This window comes from Rhineura floridana, chromosome 15, assembly GCF_030035675.1.
Source record: "Rhineura floridana isolate rRhiFlo1 chromosome 15, rRhiFlo1.hap2, whole genome shotgun sequence".
Classification (NCBI taxonomy): domain Eukaryota; kingdom Metazoa; phylum Chordata; class Lepidosauria; order Squamata; family Rhineuridae; genus Rhineura; species Rhineura floridana.
Window position 1 is genome coordinate 22599143 of NC_084494.1, and position 27851 is coordinate 22626993.

The 27851-nt window shown below is 44.7% G+C and overlaps 1 protein-coding gene across 1 annotated transcript; it reads left to right on the plus strand.

The window, feature by feature from the left end:
• The first annotated feature begins 17752 nt into the window (after positions 1–17752).
• EDN2 (endothelin 2) lies at positions 17753–27530 on the plus strand. The gene is made up of 5 exons (XM_061597545.1): positions 17753–17846; positions 19301–19445; positions 21792–21911; positions 25479–25582; positions 27445–27530. The coding sequence occupies exons 1-4, from the start codon at positions 17783–17785 to the stop codon at positions 25570–25572; spliced, it is 423 nt and encodes a 140-aa protein (XP_061453529.1). The 5' UTR covers positions 17753–17782; the 3' UTR covers positions 25573–25582; positions 27445–27530.
• The last annotated feature ends 321 nt before the right edge of the window (positions 27531–27851 follow it).

Here is a 27851-nt window from a genome sequence, read left to right on the forward strand (position 1 = left end):
ATTAATTTCAGTGGGTCTGTTCTGAGCAGGACTTAGTTGAATGCAACCTAATAATTGCAACCAATATCAACAAAAAATACAACATAGCAGACAGCAAATACCTGGATGGTTAAACTCCATTCCAGTTATGTACCAAAGCCCCAAACAAGCATGTTCTAAGTTGTCTCCTGAAGAAGAATAGCATGGGGAATGACCAGATCTCCAACACAAGGGAATTCCGCAACTGTAAATTGCCTTGAAAGCGTTCACCTTCAGAGGCGGCATATTACAAATATTTTAAGTAAACTGCAGCACAATCCAAAGAACCCCTTTGCACCAGGCTGGAGAGGTTTTGGGCAGAGGGCCAAAACAGCTGCCCTCTGTGGGCATCTCGCCAGCCACTGCCTGCGGAGTGATCCCAGCATCCCTCCACTGGTACAAAGCACTCAGAAGTGCTCTGAGAAGCACCACCAGTGGGATGGCCCATGATGAGAACCAGCAGAAAACCCCCAAATATGGTTTCCTAGGGAACGGTGCAGGGCTGAGTCAGGCCTGGATCCAACAGGTCCTGAGTCAGCCCCTCTGCTGTCATTTGATAGCATCGGGTCCAATCCTAGTCTAGTCACTGTGCTAGCTCTGGACTGACACTGATATATGCCTGTTCCCCAACCTTCCTCCTCAGCTGCTGTGTGTGGCAGGGCTGCCAATGGAACAACGGCCCCGCTGCTCTGTAAAGTGCCACGGAGCTTGGGGGGGGGTGGAGTTTGCATTACTCCCCAAATAAACAAAATATTAAAACCCATTGATCCCCTTAAGCATGTTTTGTGGAGGCTACAAATGGGGGAGAAATTCAGTTCTGTTTAGTTCAGTGAACCTACCTAATCCACTTTCCGAAACAACACACAAACTGAAATGCAACCTCCTTCAGAATTCAGTCTTCTCTTAATTTTGCAGCTGCAGTTCTTAATGTGAGTAATTGTAGCAAAATGCACATACTAAGATGAACGTTGCAGAAACATGTGCATTTATTGATTGAAGGAGCCCATATTAGTGAAAATAATATACAAAAAGGCATTATAGGAGAAATTGCTGTGCAAACATGTGTGTGTTATTAGGAGAAATTCACACTAAAATGCTGATGAATTTTCTTGAGTACTTTTTTTTTTTTTTTAATCACAAACCAATATGCACATGTGGAGGACTGAAGACTGGAAAAATGAGAACAGAGAGAAACTGAAATTGACAAATTTGGCTTCCATGCTCAACAGCTTGATTAAAAAAAAAAATCAGCTAAAGACATAATCCTGGGGCCTACCTCTCCAGGAAATCTTGTATCACTTTGTCTCTTTCCTGTGGTTTCCTAAACACAGCTCAAGACTGAGCAGAGCAGCATGCTGGAGGATCATTGGGCTGACATGTCACTAAGCAAGGACTACATCTCTGCCCTCCAAGCCCACTTACCTCTGGGAATTCAGCAGAAATGCATCACTCCATTGTTACTGCCAGCATCACGTCTGTGTTGGCATCTCTTTCTCAGCAAAGATCTTCCTGTTTTGTTCACTCTTCAATACTGCATTCCAAGAAGCTGACACAGGTCACCCCACTAAGTAAAACACAGTCCTTTTATCATTTTGGAATATCTATCTATCCATCTAGCTATCTAGCTAGCTAGCTAGCTAGCTATACCCCCTGCTCACTTTGCTCACCAACCCCCACCCCCAAACACACATACACACAGACTCTCTCTCTCTCTCTCTCTCTCTCTCTCTCTCTCTCTCTTACACACACACACACAGAGAGAGAGAGCGCCCAGGCACCTCCAAACACCCCAGGTGCTCCCAAACACACACACAGGCACCCCTACCACTCCACACCCTCCCCCTCCCCTTTGCCACTGCCACCTCTCCCAGGCATCCACACTCTCCACCTCAATCTTCTTGCCTCAGCTATTGTGCCATCACAACTAGCCTCCCACCCACCCAGGTTGGTGCCGCCACTGTGCCACTTGTCTGCCCATGTGCCACCTCCTGCTGCCCCCCGGGCATTCACACTTTCCAACCCAACCCACTTGCCTCAGCTATTGAGCCGCTTCTGCTGCTACCACTGCCAAACTCTTGCCCACTCACCCAGGCTGCTGCAGCTATCACCAACATATAGCTTGCCTGCCTGGTGTCTTTGCTGCTGCCCTCTGCACCCGATGTCAAGCTGTGTGGTGCCATGACAGTTTGACAGCTTACTTTCTTATTATATAGGAAGGTATCATTCATTTGTTGGCAATCACTCATTACCGAGTAAGATTATTTTCCAAGATAAGGTCTTTAACTGTGGGTCCGTAAGTGACTGTGGAGGCCAATCCTAGATGCACACAGCCTCCCACAGTGAGGACAGAGCACTTGGCTGAATTTTCTCTTCTCTTAAAGATACAAAATCATTCTCAGGCCCTGAGCCTGGCAACCCTATCTCTGTTATGTTTCTCAGTGGCCCTGCTTTGGCTCCATTTTTGTTGACACCCGATGTTGGCTACTAAACCGAGAAAGCAGAGGTTAAATTTCCACAAGTGAGCTACGTGACTTAGAAGCGAAAGTTGGCAGAGCTCGAGCCATCTTCAAGGACACGTTGCTATGCAACCTAGGCTCGGGCAGCTGGCCTTATCTATATAGAGGGCCAGCAGACATTTGTGAGTGTGGGGGTCGAGGAGTTTGTACAGAGAGAGCTGTGATATATTGTCAGTAAAGTAACTCTTAAAACTTATTGCTTGTCTGGCTCATTGCTTCAACTGGCATCTAGCCTGTCACTATACTGTTCTGCATCCTGGGCATCTGCTTGCGCCAGATACAACATCCAACAAGTGGTAGCAGAGGATGGTTACCTGGTGCTGATGGTTACCTGGTGCTGAGGATTGCAGAAAAGCGGCAGAGAAAAGCCAGAACTGCAGACCAGCGAGTAAAACAGCAGAGAGATGGAGAATCCGAAAGCTGAGCTAAAAGCTGTGAGAGAGCCGTGGGAAAAACTGACTGAAGGACAGAGGTGAGAAGCTCTAATTACAAAGGCGGTGAACTGTGAAAAGTGAAAGTATGTCTGTTACGTTATCGGCCGGGATTCCCTTGGAAAGGCTGACAGGGAAAAATTATGGCACTTGGAAATGCAGGCTTTTCTAGTGAAAGAAGACCTGTGGAAAGCTATCGCAGAAGACCCACCCGCCGGGGTGCCTATTCCAGCAGATTGGAGAAGGCTGGATGAGAGGACAAAGGCGTTAATTGTTCTTGCTATTGATGATTCTCAATTACTGCACGTGCATGATGCAACAACAGCTAAGGAAACCTGGGAAACTTTAAGAAATATTCATGTGAAAAAGACTGCCAGTTCTAAAATATATCTTGCCAGAAGATTGTATCAGATGCGCTTATCTGGAGATACAACCATGTTGGAGCATTTGTTGGAAATAAACAGACTGTTTACTGAGTTGTCAGAACGTGAAATTGAACATTCTCAAACGCAAAAAGTGTATATCACATTAGCTTCACTAGATTCAAGTTATGATAGTCTGGTGAGCTCTTTGGAAGCAATGGATGATGCAAATCTCAATATGGATTATATAGAAGGCAAACTTTTACAAGAATTTCAAAGGAGGCAGGAAATGGCAAAGCAGGAAAAGACTGAGTCTAAACACAACGTGGAAAAGCAGAACAACAAAGCTGCACAAGAGAGACTGTATGGACAAAAGGCATGTTATTTTTGTGGTTCCAAGCAACATCTTCAAAGGAATTGTGAAGCAAGAAGAAGAGAAAGAGGAAGAAAACCATGTGTACAGGTGATCTATGCTAGTAAGAATAAGCAATGTATTAACAATGAGCAGGGAAACAACTGCAAAGATTTATGGGCAATTGACAGTGGGGCAACAAATAGTATAATCAAAGATAAATCTATGTTTCATACATTTTGTGATGTAGAGGATCATGTGATAATGGCTGATGGATCTAAGAAACTTATCAAAAGTAGAGGAACAGTGAAATTAGCAGGTTTCAATACCATTATGACAGATGTGCTGTTTGTTCCTGACATTGAAGTCAACATTATGGCTGTGTCGAAACTCAATGAAATGGGGTTCATTGTAATGTTCAAAAGGGGTTCAGTGCATATTATGAGAGGAGAAAAAATATTCATGAAAGGGATAGTAAAGAAGTCACTGTTCTATATGCAGCTGAGAGTCCTCAGTAAAGACACAGACAGGACACATAGAGGTTCAATAGGGATTAACCTAACACAGTCAGTGAAAGCACAGACACCAGTGATTGATGCTGATGTTGTGGCTAATAAAACAGAGCAGGACAAAGAGGCCTCAAGCCTCAGGGATATAAAACAATTACCCATAGCCGAACAGAATGAATGGCATGCAGCGATGAAAGAGGAGCTGGAAGCAATGCGAAAAAATGGCACATGGACGCTAGTACCTCTGCCCCCAGGGAAGAAAGCTATAGGGTGTAAATGGATATTTAAACGTAAGCGGTCGAGTACAGGACAGATACAAAGGTATAGGGCACGCCTAGTAGCTAAGGGCTTTACACAGCAATTCGGGACGGACTACGATGCAGTTTTCGCTCCCGTGGTGAAACATGAGTCAATCAGGGTTTTGCTAAAAATAGCTGCCATAGAAAACATGCATGTAAGCCACTATGACATCGGCTCGGCGTTTTTACATGGGGAGTTAAAAGAAGAAATCTATATGGAACAGCCTCCCGGATGTGAAACACAGCCAGGTCTAGTTTGCAAGTTACAGAAATCCCTTTATGGTCTGCGCCAGAGTGTGCGCTGTTGGAACGAAAAATTAGATGATGTTCTGCAGTCAATGAATTTCAAGCGTTGTGTGGCAGACCCCTGTGTGTATGTGAAAGAAACAAAGGGGGGGCTCATATACTGCCTAGTTTATGTAGATGACATCCTGTACTTTTCCCATGGGGAGGAAGACGAAAGAGAGTTCCATAATAGTCTGAAACAACATGTGGTAACGAAAAGTTTGGGACCTGTAAGTCATTATTTAGGTACAGAGGTCATACGGGGTTCAGACGGGAGTTTCGTGTTAAAACAGGAAGGAAAGATAAAACAAATACTAGCAGAATGTGGGATGTCTGAATGTAAGGCAGTAGGGACTCCCATGACAACATCATTTCAACAAGAAACCACAGAGACAGTTTGTGAAAACCCTGCTAGGTACAGACACATCATAGGACAGTTGCAATATCTTGTTAAGGTAACAAGACCTGACATTTGTAATGCTGTTAGCATCTTAAGTCGAAAAGTAGAACAGCCTACTGAGACAGATTGGCAAGGAATAAAACGAGTCCTGAGGTATCTGCAAGGTACTAGCAGTAAAGGTCTAGTGTTGTCCAGCAGTAAACACGGGAGTATGTGCTGCTATGTAGATGCGGATCATGCTGGCGATCCCAGTAGCCGCAAGTCTACTACTGGTGTTGTCATTCTATTCAGTGATTGATTGGTGCAGTAAGAGGCAAACTATAGTGGCTACATTGAGTTCAGAAGCTGAATATATAGCGTTGTCTCTGGTTTGTAACAAACTTACCTGGTTCGACCATCTACTGTTTGAAATTGGAAAAGGCATAGACAAACCAATCAAAATATATGAGGACAATCAGACCTGCATTAAGCTAGCTCAGTCAGAAGCACACACCAAGAGAACCAAGCATATCAGCATCAAATATCACCATATCAGAGAAATGATTAAACAAGGGTTTGTGGAATTAACTTATTGTAACACTGCTGATATGCTGGCTGACGTTATGACAAAACCACTAAGTGAAGACAAGTTCTTAAAACTGATAAATCAAGTAGGTATGACAGCAAAAGTGGGATGATGGGAATCATGAAGAATAATTGCTGTAATAAATGTATGTAATAAAAATGATGCTGAGATTCTAATGAAATGTAATGGCTGTAAAACCAGATGATGCAAATGTAAATATGAAATGTAACACATGTAAATGGAAAAGAAATGTAACTGGCTGAATGTGGAAATTTAAGGTGGGGGATTGTTGGCTACTAAACCGAGAAAGCAGAGGTTAAATTTCCACAAGTGAGCTACGTGACTTAGAAGCGAAAGTTGGCAGAGCTCGAGCCATCTTCAAGGACACGTTGCTATGCAACCTAGGCTCGGGCAGCTGGCCTTATCTATATAGAGGGCCAGCAGACACTTGTGAGTGTGGGGGTCGAGGAGTTTGTACAGAGAGAGCTGTGATATATTGTCAGTAAAGTAACTCTTAAAACTTATTGCTTGTCCGGCTCATTGCTTCAACTGGCATCTAGCCTGTCACTATACTGTTCTGCATCCTGGGCATCTGCTTGCGCCAGATACAACATCCAACACCCGACACCTGAGTTAGAGGATTGGATAACTTCAGGAGGGGCTGTATCTCAGTGGTACAATGTCTGAAGAATCCCAAGTTCAGTGTTTGCCATCTCCAACTGTTCCTTTTTAATTGTGTCAGCTTTCCTCCCGCTGAGTTAGTAAAGTGATCATAAAAAAGAAACTGTTCTGGTCAGTAGGGTTGCCAGGTTCATGACCTGAGACTGATCCTGTATCTTTAGGAGAAGAGAAAGTAAAACCAAGTGCAGGTGTTCTTGCAATGCTGTAATGGGAAAAACCACAAGGTGGAATTCTCCCTTCCCCCTGCACAACTTTTAAAGATAAAGAAGACCTCTTGGTTGCCAGGATCAGTCTCAGGCCATGAACCTGGCAACCCTAGTTCACTAACATGTTCTGCTTCTTTCAGAAGCTAGCGCACAAGAGACATTTCTTGAGCACATGAGAACCTACTTATCACAAACATTGTCACCTTTAGAGTTAGCCCCTCTATCTGCTGCAATGACCAGGTGAAGTGACAAGGTTTGACTTCATGCCATTATCTAGCCACAGTTAAAAACAGAGCAGCAACGGCTGGTTAAAAAGTTGGCAACCCTATGCAGAGCAAGCAGAGATGAGCTTTTTGTGGTTTGTAATAGTGAAAGGGGTGGGGGACAGAATAGCTAGGTGCAAAAGAGGACAGGGCTTCTGTACCTTTAATAGTTGTGTAGAGAATAGAATTTTATTCAAGTCATACCTGCTGAAATGGCCTCTTCTTTACAACTATTAAAGGTGCATGAGCCCTGTCCTCTTTTGCAACTGTCTATCCCAAGACAGAGCTTGGAAAAGTTACTTTTTTGAACTACAACTCCCATCAGCCCTAGGCAACATGGCCACTGGATTAGGCTGATGGGAGCTGTAGTTCAAAAAAGTAACTTTTCCAAGCTCTGAAGGGATGGCAACGAGTGTACAAACTGTGTACTTGTGTACACAAATAGTTCAGCTGTACACTCGTAGTTATTCACATGTCCAACTTAACGTGAATGTAATGTCCAATGAGTAGACAATATCTGTGTAAATAATTGAGCTGTACAAATCAATAAGTGTACACTCTTTCACACAAACACTTGCACGTGTGCAGAGACAGCTTATATCTTTGTTCAGTGTAAAGTGTGCACAACCCTCCTGTGTGCACAATAGTTGGGCTGTACACTCATACAGTTATTCACAGGTAACATTCAACAAGCGGGGAAGGGCTGTAGGTCAGTGGTAGAACCCCTGCTTTGCATGCAGAAGGTCCCAGGTTCAATCCCTGCCCTCTCCAGGGACAGACCCCTCTCTGAAACCCTGGAGTGGCACTGCCAGTCAGTGCAGACAATACTGGGCAAGATTGACCAGTGGTTTGACCAGGTAGAAAACAGCTTCTTGTGATGCTATATTATACAGGCATACCCTGCTTTAACATTCGCAATGGGACTGGAGAGTATACTTTAAGCGAAAATAAACTTTAAGTGAAGCAATTGTCTTCACTTGTACTGCACACAATCACCACTACATGGCAGCGGCGTCATGCCAATAAAGTGTACGTTATTGCAAAGCGCACGAACGTTAAGCGGGGTATGGGGACGAATGGAGCATGTACGTTATAGCGAGGCAACGTTAAGCGGGGCAACGTTAAGTGGGGTATGCCTGTATAGGGTTGCCAGGTTCAGGGCCTGAGACTGATCCTGTATGTTTAGGAGAAGAGAAAGTCAGCCAAGTGCAACTTTTAAAGATACAGGAAGAACTCTTGGAGGCCGGGCCTGCCAACCAAGAGGTCTTCCGTATTTTTCAAAGTTGTGCAGGGGGAAGGGAGAATTCCACCTTGTGCTTTTTCCCATTACAGTGTTGCAAGAACACCTGTACTTGGCTGACTATCTCTTCTCCTAAAGATACAGGATCAGTCTCAGGCTCTGAACCTGGCAACCCTAGCTATATAGGATCTGTGTACCTCTGTACATCATAATTGACCTATGGAGATCAAGAAGTGTACACTCTTTCACACAAATATTTGAACATGTGTAGAGGCAGCTTCTACCTATGTTCAGTGTAACGTGTGAACATGCCTAAAAAGCAATTGTTGGTGGGAAAAGACTTCAGTGGAATGGAACTCAAATCCCTATTTTAAATGTGATGTAAGACATGGCAATGGTCTCCAGGCATATTGACTCTCTTTAAGGCCTCAGGCAATTCCTTCATCTAGCAAAGTTACACCTATGCACACAAACACAGAAATAAATATGATTGCATTCCTCTCTGCATACTCACTTGTAATTTCCAGCACAGTGACATCTTTAGAACATTTTTAGAGCCTATTATATTTTGTACCAGGATAAGCCTGTATGCCATACTGAGTTGATAGCAATTTGCACTGAAGCCATGACAACGATTCAATAAAAACCAAACAACTCAGGGTAAAGAGATAAAAAAATGCCAGTCTAAGCTTTTTTTTTTAAGTCCTAATGTAGCAACCACTATAGATAGCTCTTGCAAAGCGCCTTAAAGCAATGATCTTTGACATTTTTAGACTTGGGTCTCACCCTTAATCCGAATAATGTATTTTGGGACTCACTTTTCAATGCTTCACTATATAGGCAGATGGTGGTATTGTTGATAGTGCAACCCACCTTAGGTCAGATTCAGGCTACCCAGTTGTGGGTCCCCAACACACTCTTTGATCAAAGCAAGGCAAAGGTAGCCAAATGGTGCCCTTGAGACTTCAACTTCCAAGTACCCCAGCCAGCATAACCAATGGTTGGGGATGATAGGAGTTACAGTCCAGCATCTGCTTGAGGGCATCCTGTTGGCTTCCACTGCCTTAAAAAATGAGCTGATTTGTTTAACCTATTATGTTTTTTTAAAAAGCTTGTTTTAATTGTTTTCCCCCTTGAAACCTAGGGAATATTTTGTTCAATTTATTATGTATATTATGTTTTTATCCTTGTATTTCTTGTGCTTGATTTTATATTCAGTGTTTATATTATGTTGATACTAGAGAGGATGTTTTGTTCAGTTAATTGTATTTTATTGATATTTTTGTAGTTGATGTTTTTACTTGTACGCTGTTTAGAGTTTTATTTAAATATAAGTGGTATATAAATGGTCTAAATAAATAAATATTAAAATCGGCTTTCCTGAGGTCCAGGGTATGTGTATGGCTACTCTCAGCTTTTGCTTCTGTTAAAATCAAGAACTCAAGTATAGTGTGGTCACTTTCCCCCAGAGTTCCTGTAACTGCCACTTCATCCACCAAGTCATTTCTATTGATTAGAATCAAATCAAGGATAGCTGATCCTCTAGTTGCTTCCTCGACTTTCTGTAGGAGAAAGTTATCTCCAACACAAGTCAGGAATTTCTTGGAAGGGCCACGTTTGGCAGAATTTGTCTCCCAACATATATTGGGGAAGTCCCCCATTACTACTACATCATGCCTCCTCCAAAATTAGCAATTTGCTTTTCAAACTTTTCATCCCCGTCTTCTCCTTGATTGGGTGGTTAGTAGTAGAGTCCAACCATCATGTTCCTTTTATATAGTTTTTCTTTGTATCTCAGCTGGCCACTGAACATTTTTCAGAGCTGTCAACGCTGGTCATTTAATGCTAGGGATGTTAGGGAATTCTGATGAAAATGGAAAAGGAAGTAGAAATTGCTGCCATTTCCATAATTATCTGTGATCAGGGATGCAAATCAGTCAATCAAATACAATTGGTATTTGTTCACATTGTTGTACTTAACTGGCAAACAATATGTAATGAATTACATTAACATTGTTTTGCTATTTCCTTTACATTAAAATGAATGTAAGTTTTGAAACAGCTAGGTAACATATGTTGATTAGTAGGTAGCTAATACAAATAACATAGCATTTGCCAGAAACTAAACTACAGCAGAATGGAAACAGTGCTGATTGTGATGAACGAGATTGGAATAGACATGGCTGACTTTTCATATCCCTGTTTATTGCCCATTACAAATCCTCTCTTGGACACACAGAATCCTCCAGGTTGGATGGCTTTAGAAGGGGATTATTTTATTTATTTATTTATTCAATGTGTATCCCGCCCTTCCTCCCAGCAGGAGCCCAGGGCAGCAAACAAAGCACTAAAACACTTTAAAACATCATAAAAACAGATTGTAAAATACGTTAAAACAAAACAGCATTAAAAACATTTTTTTAAAAAAAAAACTTTAAAAAAGGGTTAAAAACATTATTAAAAACATATTAAACAATTCTGACACAGATGCAGACTGGAATAGGTCTCAACTTAAAAGGCTTGTTGAAAGAGGAAAGTCTTCAAAAGGCGCCAAAAAGATAGCAGAGATGGCGCCTGCCTAATATTCAAATTCATATTAGACGACAAATATGGAGAATAAGGCTATCAATGGCTGCTAGGCATGCTGGCTATGTTCTACCTCCACTGTCAGAGGCAATATGCCTCTGAATACCAGGTACTGGAAACTGCAGGAACTCCTTGTGGGCTTTCCATAGGGATCTGGTTGGTCACAGTGAGAACAGGATGCTGGACTAGATGGGCCATTGACCTGAGCCAGCAGGGCTCTTCTTATGTTCTTATATGGTCCTTCCAGTTATGAGTTATAAGAAAATGTGTTTAAAGGAACTTGACATACTTTTTGCTGCCTGCGGTGAAGGACAAAATGACGCCCCCTTCCAATGCCTTGTACAAAATCCAGTTGGAACGGCAGATAAATCTGGATAGTATCCTTCACCATATCTGAGGACAGCAAGCGAGCTTAGGTGGTGCACAGCAGAAGCCCAGGCATGGCACACACAACTCTGTTCTCCAACACCATTCCTAGCATCTGCCGCCTAAGGCAGCTGCCTTAGTCTGGCTAAAGGTAGGGCCGTCTCTTCTTACATGTTACAGCCAGGACTTGTAATTAAGAAAAAGAGACTGTGAGGAAGAACATATTATGGCCCATGGGCTTCAATCATTTTACAAATGAAAATAGGAACATGCTTTAGATACCAAATTCTCAGTTCCCACGATCCCTTGGGGGAAGTCAAGTGCTTTAAATGTGTGCTGAATGTTTTGCAGGCTGCTGAAAGATCAGTACATACAGGCAACTGTTACATGCAATGGTCTACTAGCATAACACGCTCTGGGGTCCAAAGACTTGTTTTTGTCCCAATAGTTAGCATAATATGAACAGGTTGTGGTCAATGCCTGCTTTCCTGTGTGCATTTCTTAGGCGCCATCTGCTGGTATGAGTGGAACATTGTCTCATTCCCTGGTTTTGGGGTTTTGTTTTGTTATATGCCCAAGTCAATTACGACTTATGATGACCCTATGAATCTTTATATATATATATATATATATATATATATATGTATATATATATATATATATATATATATATTCATATCTAAAAAGAGCTCTTCCTAAACATTTCAAAGGAGCTGGGTGGCAATCATTGGGTGGGAGGAAAAAGTTCAAAGTAACCTGCCATGAAGAAGACGTGTATGAGGAACAACTCCCAAAGACTTGAGACTTTTCACCCACAGAGCTACTCAAAGGGCTGGTGCAAAGATTAGAGTGTTGGACTTTAGAGGAATAAGGCCTGGGTTCATATCCCTGCCCAGCCGCAAGACGTACCTTGGGAAGGGATGGAATGATCACTCAGTTTGGGTTCTCTCATTTTCCCCATTTTAAATTTAGTCCTCATTTCTGCAGGAAATTCTTCAGCATTTTAGTGTGAATTTCTCCTAATAGACACATTTTGGTATGCAGGTTTGACACATGTACCCATTTCTCAAGCAACTTCTCCCAATACAAACCCATTAGTATGTTGTTTTCAGTAATATATTCATTTTATGCACACTTTCCTCTAATATTATTCCCCCCCCTTTGGTTAGAGTGTGATGTAGTGGTTAAGGTGTTGGACTATGACTTGGGAGACCAGGGTTTGAATCCCCACAGCCATGAAGCTCACTGGGTGTCCTTGGGCCAGTCACTGCCTCTCAGCCTCAGAGGAAGGCAACGGTAAACCCCCTCTGAATGCCGCTTACCATGAAAACCCTATTCGTAGGGCCGCCATAAGTCGGAATCGACTTGAAGGCAGTCCATTTCCATTTTAGATACCTGCACTGTAAAGTTCAGATAAGTGCTGATTTTGAAGGATGGCTGTTTTGGTTCTCATCTTGTTTTGGGAAGTGCGAATTTGACCGATTGGGCTTCAAATATCAACTGAATCAAATCTCCCCCATATCTAACCTTGGATAAGCCATTAGGGAGGAGCCGTAGCTCAGTGGTGGAGCATCTGCTCTGCATGCGGAAGATCCCAGATTGAATCTCTGACAGCTCCAGGTAGGGCTGGGAAAAGCTCCCTGTCTGAAACCCTGGAGAGCCACTGCTGGTCAGTGTAGACACATTTTACAGTGAAGGCTACTAACTGAGCTAGATGGACCAGTAGTCTGATCCAGTTTACGGTCGCTTCCAATGTTCCACACTGCTTCAAACTGATTTATCTAAGCAGCATAGTAAAACCAATACTGAAAATACAAAATGGGTTGAACTACAGATCACAAAAGATCAGGGTGGAGACAGAGACTTTCTCCTGTGTGTGTGTGTGTTTCCGGGGCACTTTTTGCTAAATCATGCTGAGTTAGGGAAAACATAATGGGAGGGGATGTGTTATTAAGGAAACAGCATAGGGGAAATGGTCACTCACCACCACCCAACAGTGTATCTTGGTTGCCTAGCCTACCTCAGTAGATTGTTGTGCAGATTCAAAGGGAGAAATGTGTGCCTCCCTGAGTTATCTGGAGGATAGGTCAGGACAAAAGAAGGATGAAAGAAATTGGGGCAGCCAGTTACCCCACAAAGGTCACATCAGGACTCCTGGCTACAAATAAGTTAGATGGTTTGTTTGCCAGAGTACACATGTTCCCGCCTTGCTTCAATATTTATATCTGCTTCTTGTTTTCACAGTTCCTAAGAACTGGTGCAAGATGTTATTTGGTCATTCTTTGAGACTGCCTTTATCTACCCTCCCTTCTGCCCTGCTGCTGTTAAAAAGATTTCAAAAATGAAATCATCATTCCTATTCCTTATTTCATTCAAAATGTAAATGATCTCTCCCTGCCCTGCCACCTTACACCTGCCTGAGTGAACATGCCCCTAAATGGCCTGCGGTCTCCTTGGCAGGAGAGGATTATGTGATGTTAACTGGATACCTTTACATTCTGAGCTCCTTCATTCTCTTCCACCTTCTACTTGATTCCTCCCCGCCCCCTGGAGAATTGATGGTTAGGACTTTTCTAGGTGAAGCAACTACCCTGACACAGCTGTCCCCCCCCCCCAAACAGCCTCCAGAAAAACAAACCCAAGCATCTTGCCAGATGTCAGGGGTGAAATTGATGGGTCAGAACTAGGAGTGGAAAGTTCCATCAATTTGGGTTGTCTCAGTTTCTCATGTTTTCAGTCTTAACTTCCGTTCATATTTTTGCATCAATTTGTGACTTAAAAAAAAAAAATCTTCGTGAAAATTCAGCAACGTTTTAGTGCAAATTTCTCCTAATAAACACGTTTGTAGACAGTTTTAATGAATGTACACATTTTTGCACGCAATTTCTTGTCTTAATGCATTTCTGTATATTATTTTCACTCATATATTCATTTTATACACGCTCGCCCCTAATCCATGCATTTTTGTAAATGCTATTTGGCTGGCAAACTACGCTGCAGAATTCGAATAAGCGTGAATTTCAAAGGATGGCTATGTTTCAGTTCAGTTTGTTTTGGAAAGTGCAGATTTGATAGATTTGGCTTGAAATGTGAAATGAATTGAATTTCTCACCCATCTCCAGGTAGAGCTGGCAACCAGAGTATGGATTTAGACTCCATTCCAAATAGTAAGCATTTATGGGTGCCTCCAGACTGTCCGTATTCTGTGGGAGGATTCAAGTGCATCCTGGAACTGTAGGTTTATGCATTTAAAGTGGAATCAAGTCCTCTGTCACCCTAGTAAATGCAGGATGAATGCTCACTGTCGTACAACAAAACAGAAGAAATGCACAATAAAGATTGGTCATAGTCTAATCACTATGTAAGCTTTGGTAAATGGTCATCTGGAGGAGACCTATATACCACTCTCAGCTGCTCCAGATACCTCACATATGTACCCAACTCTTTCTACAAAGCATTCAAGGCAGTGTATGCAAAGACTTCCTCCTCTCTTGTAGGTTGGAGACAGCCATCATGCTGCAGTGGTTATAGCAGGGGTGGCTAAACTGTGATCTTCCAACTCTCATTAGTCCCAGCCAGCATGGCCAATGGTCAAGGATGATGGGAGCAACAGCACAGCAACATCTGGAGAACCACTGCTTAGCCACCCCTGGGTTAGAGTATCAGACCAGGATTGGAGATTCAAATCCCTGCTTGGCCATAACCATCACTGGATTGCCTTCCGCCAGTCACTCTTTCTCAGCCTAACCTGCCTCACTGGGTTGTTGTGAGTCTAAAACAGGAAGTGGGAGAAAGTGGAAAACTGAGTTCCTTGGAGAAAAGGAGGGTTATAAATCTTACAAAGATTAAAAAAAAGCAAATGGAAAGACACTAATTGGTTCAAGATCACTCAGGAGATTATGTAGCTGAGCAAACCTGGTTCATCCCATTCTATTTATTTATTTATTACATTTATATACCACCCCATAGCCAAAGCTCTCTGGGCGGTTTACAGCAACAGCAATGTTTACAGCATTCTAAAGCCAATGCTGTAACTACAACATCACAGTGGCCCTCAGTATATTGGTCCAATCCTAACAACAGCCCTGTAAGGACATCCGAAGATCCCAGCTGGATCAGGCCGGTGGTCCATCTAATCCAGCATCTTGTTCTCACAGTGGCCAGCCAGATGCCGATGGGAAGCCAGCAAGCAGGACCTGAGTGGAACAGCAAAAATGCATGTATTAGGGGCAAGTGTGGCAAGTATTATTCTTCCAGCCTTTAGGGGAGCACTTTTAATCAGGGATGATTTATCTGTTCTGTTAACTAGCCACTTTGGAAATGTCAAAACAAAACAAGAGTAGGATATGATGGCAGGGGAAGAAGGTTGAGTCCTCCACATATGTGTGTTCACTTCATATACCGAGAGCTTCAAACTCAAGTGATTCCCTGAATGTGCACCATAGATCAATGAAGAAAGAGAGGACTCATTGGATGATGTGACATGGAGGAAGGTCTGAGTCAGGTGTAACTTCTGCTTGCTACTGTGGGGGGTCAGGGTCTCAGCCTAGCATTGAGGAGGCCTTGGTTTTGATCTCTGCTCAGCCATGTAGCTCACTATCTCTAGTGACTAGGTCACTATGTCTCTGCCCAACCTACCTCACAAGGTTGTCGCAAGAATAAACTGGGAGTGGGGGGAAGACCAGAGCATGCCACCTTGAGCTGCTTGGAGGAAAGGTGGGATATAAAGAGTACTGAATGAAAAAAACCCACAGTAGATACACTGTGTTCCGCTTGCTTAAGATCACGTGTCAAATTGCCTTTGAAATGCACAGGGGTTCCCCTTGGTGTGTTCTGAGGGGAGTTGTTACTGGCTCTGCTGGCTCTTTCAATTTATTTTAGAACGAGCCATGGGATAGATTTTCTTCTAGGGACACAAATAGGAAGCTGCCTTATACTGAGTCGTACCATTGGGCCACAGCTCAGTACTGCCTGCACTGACCGGCAGCTGTTTTCCTGGGACCTTTTGCATGGAAAGCAGATACGCTACCACTGAGCGAAATGGAAACGGATCGCCTTCAAGTCGATTCCCACAGGGTATGAAGAGGGTTTTCATGAGGCTGAGAGGCAGTGACTGGCCCAAGGTCACCCAGTGAGCTTCATGGCTATGTGGGGATTCGAACCCTGATCCCCCAGGTCGTAGTCCAATACCTTAACCACTTGGGATTAGAGAAATCTTAATTTGGGATTAGAGAAATCCGGGATGTGGGATGAGACTTTAAACAAGAAAACTCCTTGAAACGAAGCACTGAGTTGAATATAAACACAGGGTTGCAAAGATAGAAAGCAACCTCATAACAGGTGGATTGTAGAAGCAGAAGCGTTGCCTGCCTTTGTTCAGCTACAGGACCCCTCCCACTGAACGCAAGTTCTGGGCCTGTGTCTTATATCCTGATCTGAGGCAATTTCCATTGACGGCACCACCGCTGTTTGATACTGTGCTGCTCTTTAGCTTCACACCAGGACGGAGAACCTGCGGCCCTCCAAACATTGTTGGACTCCAGCTCCCATCAGCCCCAGCCAAGATGGCCAATGGTCAGGGATGATAGGAGTTTTCGTTTAGGAGGCCCGCAGACTCACGGTCCCGGGATGAAAATATAAGAACAACACATGAGAGAAAGAAAACGAGCTGCAAGAAAAAGGAGACATACTCCAGAGTGTTTAATAATAGCAGGGTCACTTTCCCCAATTCCACTGCTCAAATTATTGGGGGGGGTGTTAGGTTTTTTTGGGGGGGGGTAATTCAGTCCACAAGCCCTGATTCTCGTCAGCCTGGCTGCCCTCTGGCCCTCAAATACCACTCTCCTCCTTTGCCATCGTCATCCTGGTGAAAGATGGCCACAGGCAGAACATCACTTCAACCGGGACCCCACAGGGCAGGTCTAGACTGAAGGGGAGTCTGGGGTTCCATGAAGGTGGAAAACTACTAACCTGGCTATGGGCTGGGAGCTTTGGGTTCAGATACCCACTCCAGCTTTTAGGTATCCGCCTCCCTCTCATTGTCAGCCTAAACTGCCTCACAGGGTCGTTGTGAGGCTTCAGGCAACAGGATCGCACCCATCACGCCAGGTGCTCGGAGGAAGGGCATCATCGTCCACGGGGCGGGGCGCGGGGGGGGGACACAGCAGCTCAGCTGTAGAGCATTGGGTTTGCACGCAGAAGGTCCCAGGTTCAATCCCCGGCATCTTCAGGTAGGGCTGGGGTGTGTGTGTGGGAGAGAGAGAGACCTGCCTGAAATTCTGTGTGCGTGTGACCTGCCAGTCAGTGTCGACAATACTGAGCTAGGTGGAGCAATGAGTCTTGGTCTATGAGGCAACTAGCCTGCGAGGTTCCCGTTCGTCCATGGCTCAGGGCGCCTTGCAGCACCTCGGGCCGCTTTCCTTGGGAGGCAGCGACGGCGGCCGCAGATTGGCTTCGCCAGCCCCGACGGCCTGGCTGGGTGCCTACTGGGCTTTGGCAAGTCAGGAGGCAGCCCCCCTCTGCTTGGGGAAGGGAGGGGGGAGAGAAGGAAGGAGGCGTGCCCAAGGCGAGCTGGCGTGACGCGCCAGGCCGTCGGCGCTATAAAGCACCTGCCGCGAAGCCCCGACAGCTTCAGAAGAGGCTCTTTGCAGCTCTGGGAGGGAGAGCTCCACTTGCCGCCTATTAAAGGATTAAGCGCGCCACAATGGTAAACAATCCCTCCGGCTTCTTTTCCCTTGCAATCACCCTTTGCGTCCTGCTGGAAGAAGGTGAGAGAATCGAGAGGATTTTTTTCCCCCTTCTTCCTTTGGTTTTTGCATTTGTTTGCAAGCATGCATCTTCGTGGCCCTTTGGAAAGGAACGTAGCTCAGGCGGGCAGCGCCTGCTTTGCAGCGTTCCGTCCCCGGCATCTCCAGGTAGGGCTGGTAGAGTCGCTCTGCCTGAAACCCTGGAGAGCCGCTGCCAAGTCAGTGGACACAATCCTGAGCTGGAAAGGCACAGTGGTCTGCATCGATATAAGGCAGGGCTCTCGATAGCGTGGAGAGGTCCTCGATAGCGTAGAGGAGTCCCGTAGCTCAATGAGCCAGCATCTGCCGTAGCTCCATGGTACAGATCTGCCCCGCATGCAGAAAGTTCCAGATTCAATCGCCGGCAGGCCCAGGTAGGGCTGGCACTGCTAAGTCGCTGCCAGTCAGTGGAGACACTGCTGAGCTAGATGAAGTAAGGTCTGACTCAGTATAAGCCAGTTCTCTATGTTCCTGACTCCCACCGACCCACCCACCCAAATTTCCCTTTTTGGCACTTTTGGGAGTCACCTTTCTACTACTGAGACAACAGTGATTTTGCTACTTGTCAAGCTTAGTCTAATCCTCTTGCTGTTGCAACGTCCCAAACAAATGGGCTTGGAGATCAAGAGAGAAGAAAGTCAATGTGTCTCACCTTGCCAGGGATGGATGGGTGCTTTGCCACTGCTATGACATGCCAGCAGCATCCATCAGAGAGAGACAGAGAGATATAGACAGACAGACAGAAAGAACAGTTCCTTTAGAACTTTGCCAAGAGAGGAATGCCATAACAAATCCTTCCTTTCTTTTCTTGAAAGAGTTTTCTCCCTGTGTGCACATTTTTTAAAATTCTTTTGCTTTTGTTTGGAAAAAAAAGAAGAAAAGGGGGGGTGCTCAGCACATTTGGGAGCATGCAAAAAAATTGATTCAGCGCACCAGTAGTTTGTGCATGCATTCTGTAATTGCAGCTGGATAAGGGGCCAAAATGTCAATGCCGATGGTGACAATAATAATCCTGCTCACTTTGAGCCATGGTCTGTAGGCAAGTGCTGAGAGATAGCTCCTCTTTAGTGCTATTGATTGTTTTGCCAATGAACTTCATGCCAGCATGCTCTGAGTGTGAGACCAGGGGCAAAGTGTGTACCTGGCCTGAAGGAGTGCTGTACACACTTTATCTTCTTTGCTGCCTAGTTCCAGATATTTTCTTGCTGAACTCTTCCAGTTCCTGGAAGTGCAAAACAACAACAAATCACTTTTACAATCCCGCAGCCCTAATCTGTAAGGCTGTGGCAGCTATAAAGTGGCTAAAACAGAAAATCTCTTTAAGATTAGGTGGCTAATCGCTCTGTTTACATGCCACACTGCATTCTGGATGCTTCCAATGCAGAGCGCTGTATGATTGATCCCTTTGCCTGTCATTTTTTCCTCTCCTCTGGCAGGCCTGGGGCTTCCCCCGGCAGAGTCCCACCTGGCAGAGGCCAATGGCAGGCACCTTAGGGCAAAGCGCTGCTCCTGCACCAACTGGATGGACAAAGAGTGCATTTACTTCTGTCACCTCGATATTATCTGGATCAATACGCCTGGGTGAGTATGGGGCTGCTGTTTGGCTCTTAAGAGGGGCGAATGTCCAGTCAGAGCCAGTGGTGCAGTTAGGTCAATTTAGGCAGTGGACGTAATGATCTTATGGTACCCCCAGCCCACCAAAAATCAAGATAGGAACATAGGAAGATGTCTTTCACTGAGTCAGACCAACCATTGGTCCGTCTAACTCAGTAATGTCTACACTGACTGGCAGGGGCTGTCCAAGTTTTCAGAAGGGGGACATTCTCAGTCCTACCTGGAGATGCTGGGGACTGAACCTGGGACCTTCTGCATGCAAGGCAGATGCTCTACCACTGACCTATGGCCCATTCTTTAAAATGTGGCAAGTCAGCCCTGCTGCATCTTGGGGGCCCTGTCACTCAGTCTTCTGTGTGGGTCCCTAGACTTCTGCCCTAATGACCTGGCCTGATGGCACCCCTGGTCAAAGGAGTGCAAGTGATTGGATTTGCTGCAAGGCAGGCAGGCAGCAGAGGGGTTTGTTCACATCTACAGGCAAACAGAATGGACTGTGGAAAGAGAGCCCCAGTGATACATCTCTGAAGGCGCTTCTGTACACGGCACTAAAAAGCCACACGTGAGCCTTTGTCCTGTGTCTGTGCAGATGGTCACATTGGGCTGTATCAAATGCTACTCAGAGAGGACCTATTGAAGTGAATGGGCATGACAGACTTAACTCCATTAATTTCAATGGGTCTGCTCTGAGTAGAACTGTGTTGGCTACAACTCTTGTCCCCACCCCTTTCAATGGAAAATGTTAGGAACATGGGGATCTGCCTTGTCCCAAATCAGAGCACTGGTCCATCTAGCTCAGTATTGTCTGCACTGACTGGCAGCGCCTCTGCAGGGTTTCAGGCAGGGGGCATTCCCAGCCCAGTTAGAGATGCCAGGTACTGAACTTGGGACCTCCCGCATGCCTGTAAGGCATGCACTTTACCACTGAGCCACATGCCCCCTTTTGCACCAGCCAGAAATACTTTGTGGCGATTGCTTCCCCAGTTTGTGTTTCTGAGGAGCTGAGGTGGGGTGGCCTTGCAGTCTTGCGGTTGGCTGGGAAGGTGCTTGCCCGTTGCATGATACAGCAGAGATCTGGGCAGCTTTCAAGCAATCTCTCGCAAGCAGCTTAAGATCTGAGCCAAACAGATGACACTGGCTCAGGTGTGGTTCTAATTATGCCTGCTAATGTGCGGTCTTGAGTAACTACTCACTCTGAAAAGAGCATGCCATTCTCAAACATGTTCAGGAAGGAGGGGAGGCTGAGATCAAAGTTGGAAACACTACAGGGCTAATAGACGGCAATTCTCCTAGCAGCGTTACCAAGCGCTTTTTATTTTTTTTAAAAATAAAGCATACACCTTCAGTATATGTCCTGCCCATACATAGCATATTAAATAGTAGCTCTGTGTATCTGGAACAGAGGGGCATGGGACTGTGGCTAGAATGTCTGACCAGAACTGGAGAGAGATCCAGGTTCAAACCCACACACCTGCCCATGAAGCTCGCTGGGTGACCCTGGGCCAGTGACTCTCTCCCTTAGCCCAGCCTCCTTCAAAGGGCTGTTGGAAGGGAGGGGAGAAAACCAAGAAGGCTCTTTGAGAAAAGGGTGGAATAAAATCTCCACTCGGTCATGAAGCTTGGGAGGTGCATGTGGCTCAGTCACTATCTCTCCGCTTAATGCATCTCGTGGGGTACTTAGGAAGATAAAATGTGTATCGGGCTGTGCGGGGAGAACCATTCATGCCATCTTGAGCTCCGTGGAGGAAAAGCAGGATATAAATATCAATCTAATGGGTAGAGGTTTTGGGGTTTGATTGCACTTTTGGTCCCATTGAAATCAATGGGACTTAGTTGGCCATGGCTAACTTTCTGCATTGATTTCAGTGGGACCCAAGCGCAACTGATTTGGAATGCAAGTCTACATGCACTTACTGGGGGAGGGATTAAGTGCCAATGGATCTTACCTCTGAGTAGCCAAGCTTAGCATTTCACCACTGGCTGTTGTCTGCACTTTCTTCCCTAATATAGGTATGGGGGAAGGGAGGAGGGTCATTCCGACATCTTGATATTATTAATGAAGAACAGTGAGAGCCTCACCCCATTTGCATCACCCACTACTTGCCTGTGGAAATAGAGAGTGAAAGAGTGAGCATGTGAGGGTCAGAGTAGATCACAACTTCTTTTCTTCAGTTAGAGGTTGGCTCTTTTCACCTTGCGACTGCAAACAAGATTTGTTATTGTCAGACTTGCTTGGTCCCTGGCCAGGCCTGCATTATAAACCTTCCTTTCCAATAAACTATGGAAGTTAATGATTCGTGTGTTTTTTTTTATCAGCCACTCCACGCCCTATGGCCTGGGAAATATACAAAAGCGTCAGACAAGATCACTCAGGAGGTGTGAATGCTCGCATTCAAAGGACAGTGTCTGTGCAACCTTCTGCCATGGGAAACCTTGGTAAGTGTTAGGATGTGGCCCTTCCCTTAGATCCGCCTTCCCCAGCTTGGGATCTTCCATATGTTTGGAATAACAACTCCCATGACTAATGATCAGGGATGATGGGAACTGTAGTCCAATGGTGTCTATGTTCAGATGTAATGCTAAGCTATGGTTAATACAAGCCATTTATAAATCATCTACAAACCTGAGTTAGGGATGGATCTGTCAATTACAGTTGTCTCAGTTTTGTGTTTTTTCCAATCTGAAAGTCAGTTCTCCACATTTCTGCAGCAATTTGCGATCATTTTTGAATGAAAATTCTTCAGCATTTTAACAAACACATTTTTCTGTGAAATTGTGCCTAAGACACATTCTTTCAAAGCAATTTCCCCTAGTATAAGGCATTTTTGTATGTTATTTTCATTAATATATGCATTTTAATGCACAATTTAATTTATGAATTTTTGGGCACATTACCTGGCTAGAGAGCTGCAAAATTCAAAGTGTGATTTTTGAAAGATGGTTGTGTTTTGTTTCAGTTCACATATTATTTTGGAAAGTGCAAATTCAGTAGGATCACCTTTAAAAAGTGAGCTTAATTGAATTTCTCTCCCATCCCTAACCATAGATAATAAACCATAGTTAAGCTGCAGGGCAATCAACTTCAACTATGGTTTATTAAACCATAGTTTATAAATCATGGCTTACTGTTGTAATCATGGCTTAGTGTTAGTGTTCTACACCAAGGCCTGAGCTCAGCATTGATCATGGAAAATACTGAATATGATCTGAAAAGAGGCCACCAGTTCACAAACAAACTCTGGAAAGAGTGGCCATGTGTGTCATTTTACATAGGAAAGCTGGGTTGTCAGAGGGCAATCCTCTATTTGAAGGCGTCCTCTCTGTAAAAGGTTATAACAGAGTTTAAAGATAGAGTTTAAAGATAAAGAAATGGAGACCAGAGGCAATCAAGAATTTAGCATCTGGACAACAGACTAAGCAGGCATGCAGGCTACCTGATCACCCAGTATGGTGAGATGGATAGCATTTCTAGATTAGGGTTGCCAGGTTCCTGTCCTGAGACTGATCCTGTATATTTAGGAGAAGAGAAAGTCAGCCAAATGCAGGTGTTCTTGCAACACTGTAATGAGAAAAACCACAACGTGGAATTCTCCCTTCCCCCTGCACAACTTTTAAAGATACAGAAGACTTCTTGGTTGCCAGGCCCGGCCTCCAAGAGGTCTTCTGTATCTTTAAAAGTTGTGCAGGGGGAAGGGAGAATTCCACTTTGTGGTTTTTCTCATTACAATGTTGCAAGAACACCTGCACTTGGCTGACTTTCTCTTCTCCTAAAGATACAGGATCAGTCTCAGGACAGGAACCTGGCAACCCTGTCCTAGATCCTTTCTAAATTTGCATCTCTCCATATAAATTAACATATGCAAATCTGCAGGGGGGTTTGCACTTTTGTGAAGTGGCCACCTTTAGGAAGGGGAGTTAGGGCTTGCAAATTATTCTCTTTGGCAACAGATTCAGTACCCTCCTTTCCTCCATTTCCCCCTCCTTGCATTATGGCCTTTCTTTGATTCCTCCTGATCCATTTGCATTAGTTAGTAGGTTCTCTCCTTTCTGAAACTTTGATCCCATGGGAGCACTGCCCAAACATGGGATTTATTGCGAAGTGAGAGTTCTGCAGCAGGAGAATCTCAGTTGTCCCTTTAAACAAGTTTCTAATCTTTAAGCTGTGAAGATAAACTTGACAGTGTGTGAACAATGCATCATGGTAGCTCGGGCCAGCGAGAAGATCAAACATGACTTTCTGGAAGGAGGGGGATTAGGCCCCTTTATATGACTTCGCATCTTCCCCACGGACAAGTTGAAACATAAATTATGAAAAAACAAGTCAATACATGCAGATTTGCTTAACTGTGCAAAATCCAGCTTTTGCTTGACACAGCACTTGGAATACTTTCACATACGATGCATAACATTTATGTATTAAGGGTGCAGTCTTAAACACATTTACTTGGGAGTAAATCCTACTGAACTCCCTCATGTTTTCCTCACAGCAGCCATGTGAGGTGGGTTAGGCTGAAAACAGAAACTTACTCAAGGTCTCCTAGTAATATTCATGGCAGAGTGGTGATTTGAAGCCGGTTCTCCATAGCTCTATAACCTATTTTGCTTGCTGCTGCACCATGCTGGCTCTCTACTTTCAGCAATGATTACAACACCTCTGTTAAGTAGACCAGTCTTCTTAGCATCATGGAGGGGGGAGTTGCCCGAGGCTGAAAATAGGGATTTGTCAATCTGTCAATTTCCCCCACCCCAGTATCTCATTTTTCCATTCTTAAATTCAGTTCTCCACAGTTTGCAGTTTTTTAAAAGGCCTCATGAAAATGCATCACCATTTTAGTACTAATTTCTCCTAATATATACACATTTTTTGGAAACAATTCTGCCCAATATACACATTTTTGAAAGGTAATTTTCCCTAACATGATGTAGTTTGGTATGCTATTTTCCACTATATGCATTTACAGGCACACTTTCTCCTAGTCTATGAATTTTTGTACACATTACTTGGCTGGAGAACTTGCATTGCAAAATTCGGAAATGTGTGAATGTCAAAGGATTGCTGTGTTTTGCTTTGCGCATTGTTTCAGAAAGTGCAAATTTGGTAGCTTCACCTGGGGATGGTGAAGAAATTTAACACACTTTGCATTTAAGTGAACTGAATCAAATGTCATCCTCACCCACCAGCTGAGAGATAGCAGCTTCCCAGTGACTGCATAGGTTAAATGGGATTTAAGCTAAGGAATTCCCACTTTTATTTATGTGTTTAATCACTCTTTTTAGGAGACCATCTGTTCTCCACACAGAGCTATAGTCCTAGACAGAGCTTGGAAAAGTTACTTTTGTGAACTACAACTCCCATTAGCCCAATCCAGTGGCCATGCTGGCTGGGGCTGATGGGAGTTGTAGTTTTAAAAAAATAACTTTTCCAAGCTCTGATCCTAGAGTAGTTTAGCAATCAATTCCTCTTCCCAGGGAATTCTGGGAATTGTAGTGCTGTGAGGGGAAAACTATAGCTCCTGGGATTCATAGTACAGATGGGGCCCAGCTCTACTCAGCCTTTTGAATGATCCTGCTCTTCCTTTATAAAAGGAGTGACTGGCACAGAACAATCCTTCATACTCTGAACTCCTCACTGTGTAACAAAGACACTCCCTTTTGGATCTATAACCATAAATGCAATGATTGCATAATGTAAGGATTGCTTAGGTCACAGAGAGAGGGAAAGCAGGGTCACTGTGTCGTTTAATGGGCTTCTTGGAAAACCTTGCAGTAATAAATCTGGCTATAAATATTTCCAAGTACTGGGTAGTGCATGCCTTAAATAAAACCCAAAATACAAAACTTGTGTACCTAAACTGGAGCTGCAATGAGAAAACAGTGCAAGGATACGCTTAAGGGATGTTGATACTGCTTTTCTCTCTCTCATAAAAAATGAACAAACCAAAAACTGCTCTCTGCGTCCCTTTGAGCACTATCTCATATGGTGTATCAACTTTCTCCCCCTAGGGATCTCAGAAACCCATGGCTGCCAACGAACACAGGGCTGCTGGCAAAACTTCTCCAGAGCCGTAGTGCCAAGCCCCGCAAGCTGAACTTCTGAAAGTTCTCAGGTAAAGGTCCTCTGTCAACAGTGCCACTCTGCTTCCAGAGATGCTTGGAAGCCTTTGAAACAGGCTTTTAACTGTCATGGCTTCCCCTTGCCCTTGAAGCCCCACCTGGGAATTTTGTTTTGGATGACTGCTCTGATCATTCTTTGCTACAGATCAATACCATCCTCCTGGAACTATCAATTACCAGGCTTCACTAGCTAGCAGTCGTCTGCCTGCCTGCCTCCTTACTTACTTTCAGTCCAGAGGGTGGCCCTGGCTATCTGCTTCGTCCGCCCTAGTCTCAGCGTTATGTTGACGCTCATTTCTATGCCACCTTCAGGCCAAGAAAAAGCCCCCAAGGTGGCTTACAAAGAAAAATGCAAAGGATAATTCAAGGGGGTGGGGAAACTACAACTTACAAAAATTTAAAACAACATCTTAACATTTTTTCCAAAAAAAGAAGCTACAATACATTCATGTTCCTGCCAAAGGGCAAACGGTAATCCCCAGAAAGAAGCCAGAGGGAGCAGGAACGGCTCCTTCTTATAAAGGTCCAGGCCGGGGATTGGTCAGGGTAGGTAGAAAAGTGTGGCCCTTGATCAGAGTTTGGAAAAGTTACTTTTTTGAACTACAACTCCCATCAGCCCCAGCCAGCATGGCCACTGGATTGGGCTGATGGGAGTTGTAGTTCAAAAAAAGTAACTTTTCCAAACTCTGCCCTTGATGGTCCCAGCACACTTTCTCTCCCCAGCAGCAGTTCTTCCCTTGTTGCCCTTGCAGGCCTCAGTAGGGAGTTGGATGGGGACAAAGCTAGCGTTAGTTGGCTCTGCTTATCATTGACTCTGGCTCTGCCTACTGTTGGCCTGAAGCTCCTCCAGGTCCAATGAGCACCAGCCACCGCTGGTTAAACATCTCTGAACCTGGCTAGGTTTGTGGGGTAAATAAAAGACAGTGAGGTTTAGGAGCAGGACACACAATCTTGTTCAAAGCACAGTCCCCCCAAATAGCTATACTAGTGCTCCCTCTCCCTCTCTCCCAGTGTGTGTGTGTGAGAGAGAGAGAGAGAGAGAGCAAGAGAATGGGCAAGCGAGCAAGCCTGCACACAATGGCACATTGTATGAACACTAGAGACATTGCTAAGACCAGCAGAAGCAAGTGGGTGGGAAGCAGGAAAGGAGGGTGGTTCCTGTGTAACGTTCCAGACACAAATATAAAAACACTGCAGACACAAATATAAGATGGGTAGGGATCAAGTCATATTGGGTCCCCATTTGGGGGTGTAATGGAATCTGAAAGGGTTTGCATTGGCTCAGGTTAAGCAAGCAACATATCTTTGGAGAGCCAGCTCAGATTAACCTGAGTACATCCAATCAGAGTCCGAGGAAGCTTGCCGGTCTCTAGGAGCACATTTCCCCAGTGTCCCAGTGAGGCCCCCAAAATCTATAGACCTGTCCTGAAAAGAGTGGTGTACCATCTCTCTATGTTCTAAAATTCCTGACGGTGTTTCCAACGACATTACAAAAAAACCCCACCAAAAACTGGGCTGCCCTGACAGAGCTCTCCTCTGCCTTTGGGAGTTGTTTAGAAGGCAGAAATCCTCCAGGAGTGAGTTTTCCCATCACAGGGCTTCCGTCCTGAGAAGAAGCCACATGTGGTGTAATTTTTGCAATTCTATGCAAGTCTTAAAGCATGGATATGGAACCTACAACGTCCCTCATCCTTGACTACTGGTAGTGCTGGCTGGGGTGATAGGAGCTGGGAGGCCAATGGCCTCAGGAAGCTACAGGTTCCCCATCCCTGGGCCTGGCAACCTTAAGCCCCAAAGAGAGTGCTAAGAGGGAACTGAATGAAGTGCTGACCATTTCATCTCTTCTGCTTTGCAGGGGATTTTGCTTTTTCAAATGCCTTGTTTGCCAGGAAGCAGCACACCTCTCCAGGGATTCCACAACTACCAGCACTTGCATGGGGAGAAGAACATCTGGAAGACAAAGTGGGAAGAAGGGACTTACACATGCCCTTTGCCTTAAGCACCCAGAGTTCTGCAGCTGCAAAGAAGCTCCTGCTCTGTGGGAAGTCAAACGAGTGGAAGCCCGTTGAAGGAGATGGAGGGAAATCCAACAAAACAACAGCCAGTGAAAGGTGAAAGAAGAGTGGCAGCGGCAGCACAGCCCCCTTAGTACTCCAGAGATGATCCTAAAGAGACAATGGCCTCTCCTTTCTCCTGTTCCTTGGTACCTCGGGCAGGCTTGTCCAGCTTGTTGGATCGAGAGAGAGAGAGGATTTGGATACC

Bases quoted from the DNA above. Each gene is read 5' to 3' on its own strand.
- EDN2 (XM_061597545.1), top strand. From the start codon at position 17,783: ATGGTAAACAATCCCTCCGGCTTCTTTTCCCTTGCAATCACCCTTTGC. The intron at 17,847-19,300 runs GTGAGAGAATCG...CTCCTCTGGCAG, and splicing joins TTGCGTCCTGCTGGAAGAAG to GCCTGGGGCTTCCCCCGGCA. The intron at 21,912-25,478 runs GTAAGTGTTAGG...TTCTCCCCCTAG, and splicing joins TTCTGCCATGGGAAACCTTG to GGATCTCAGAAACCCATGGC.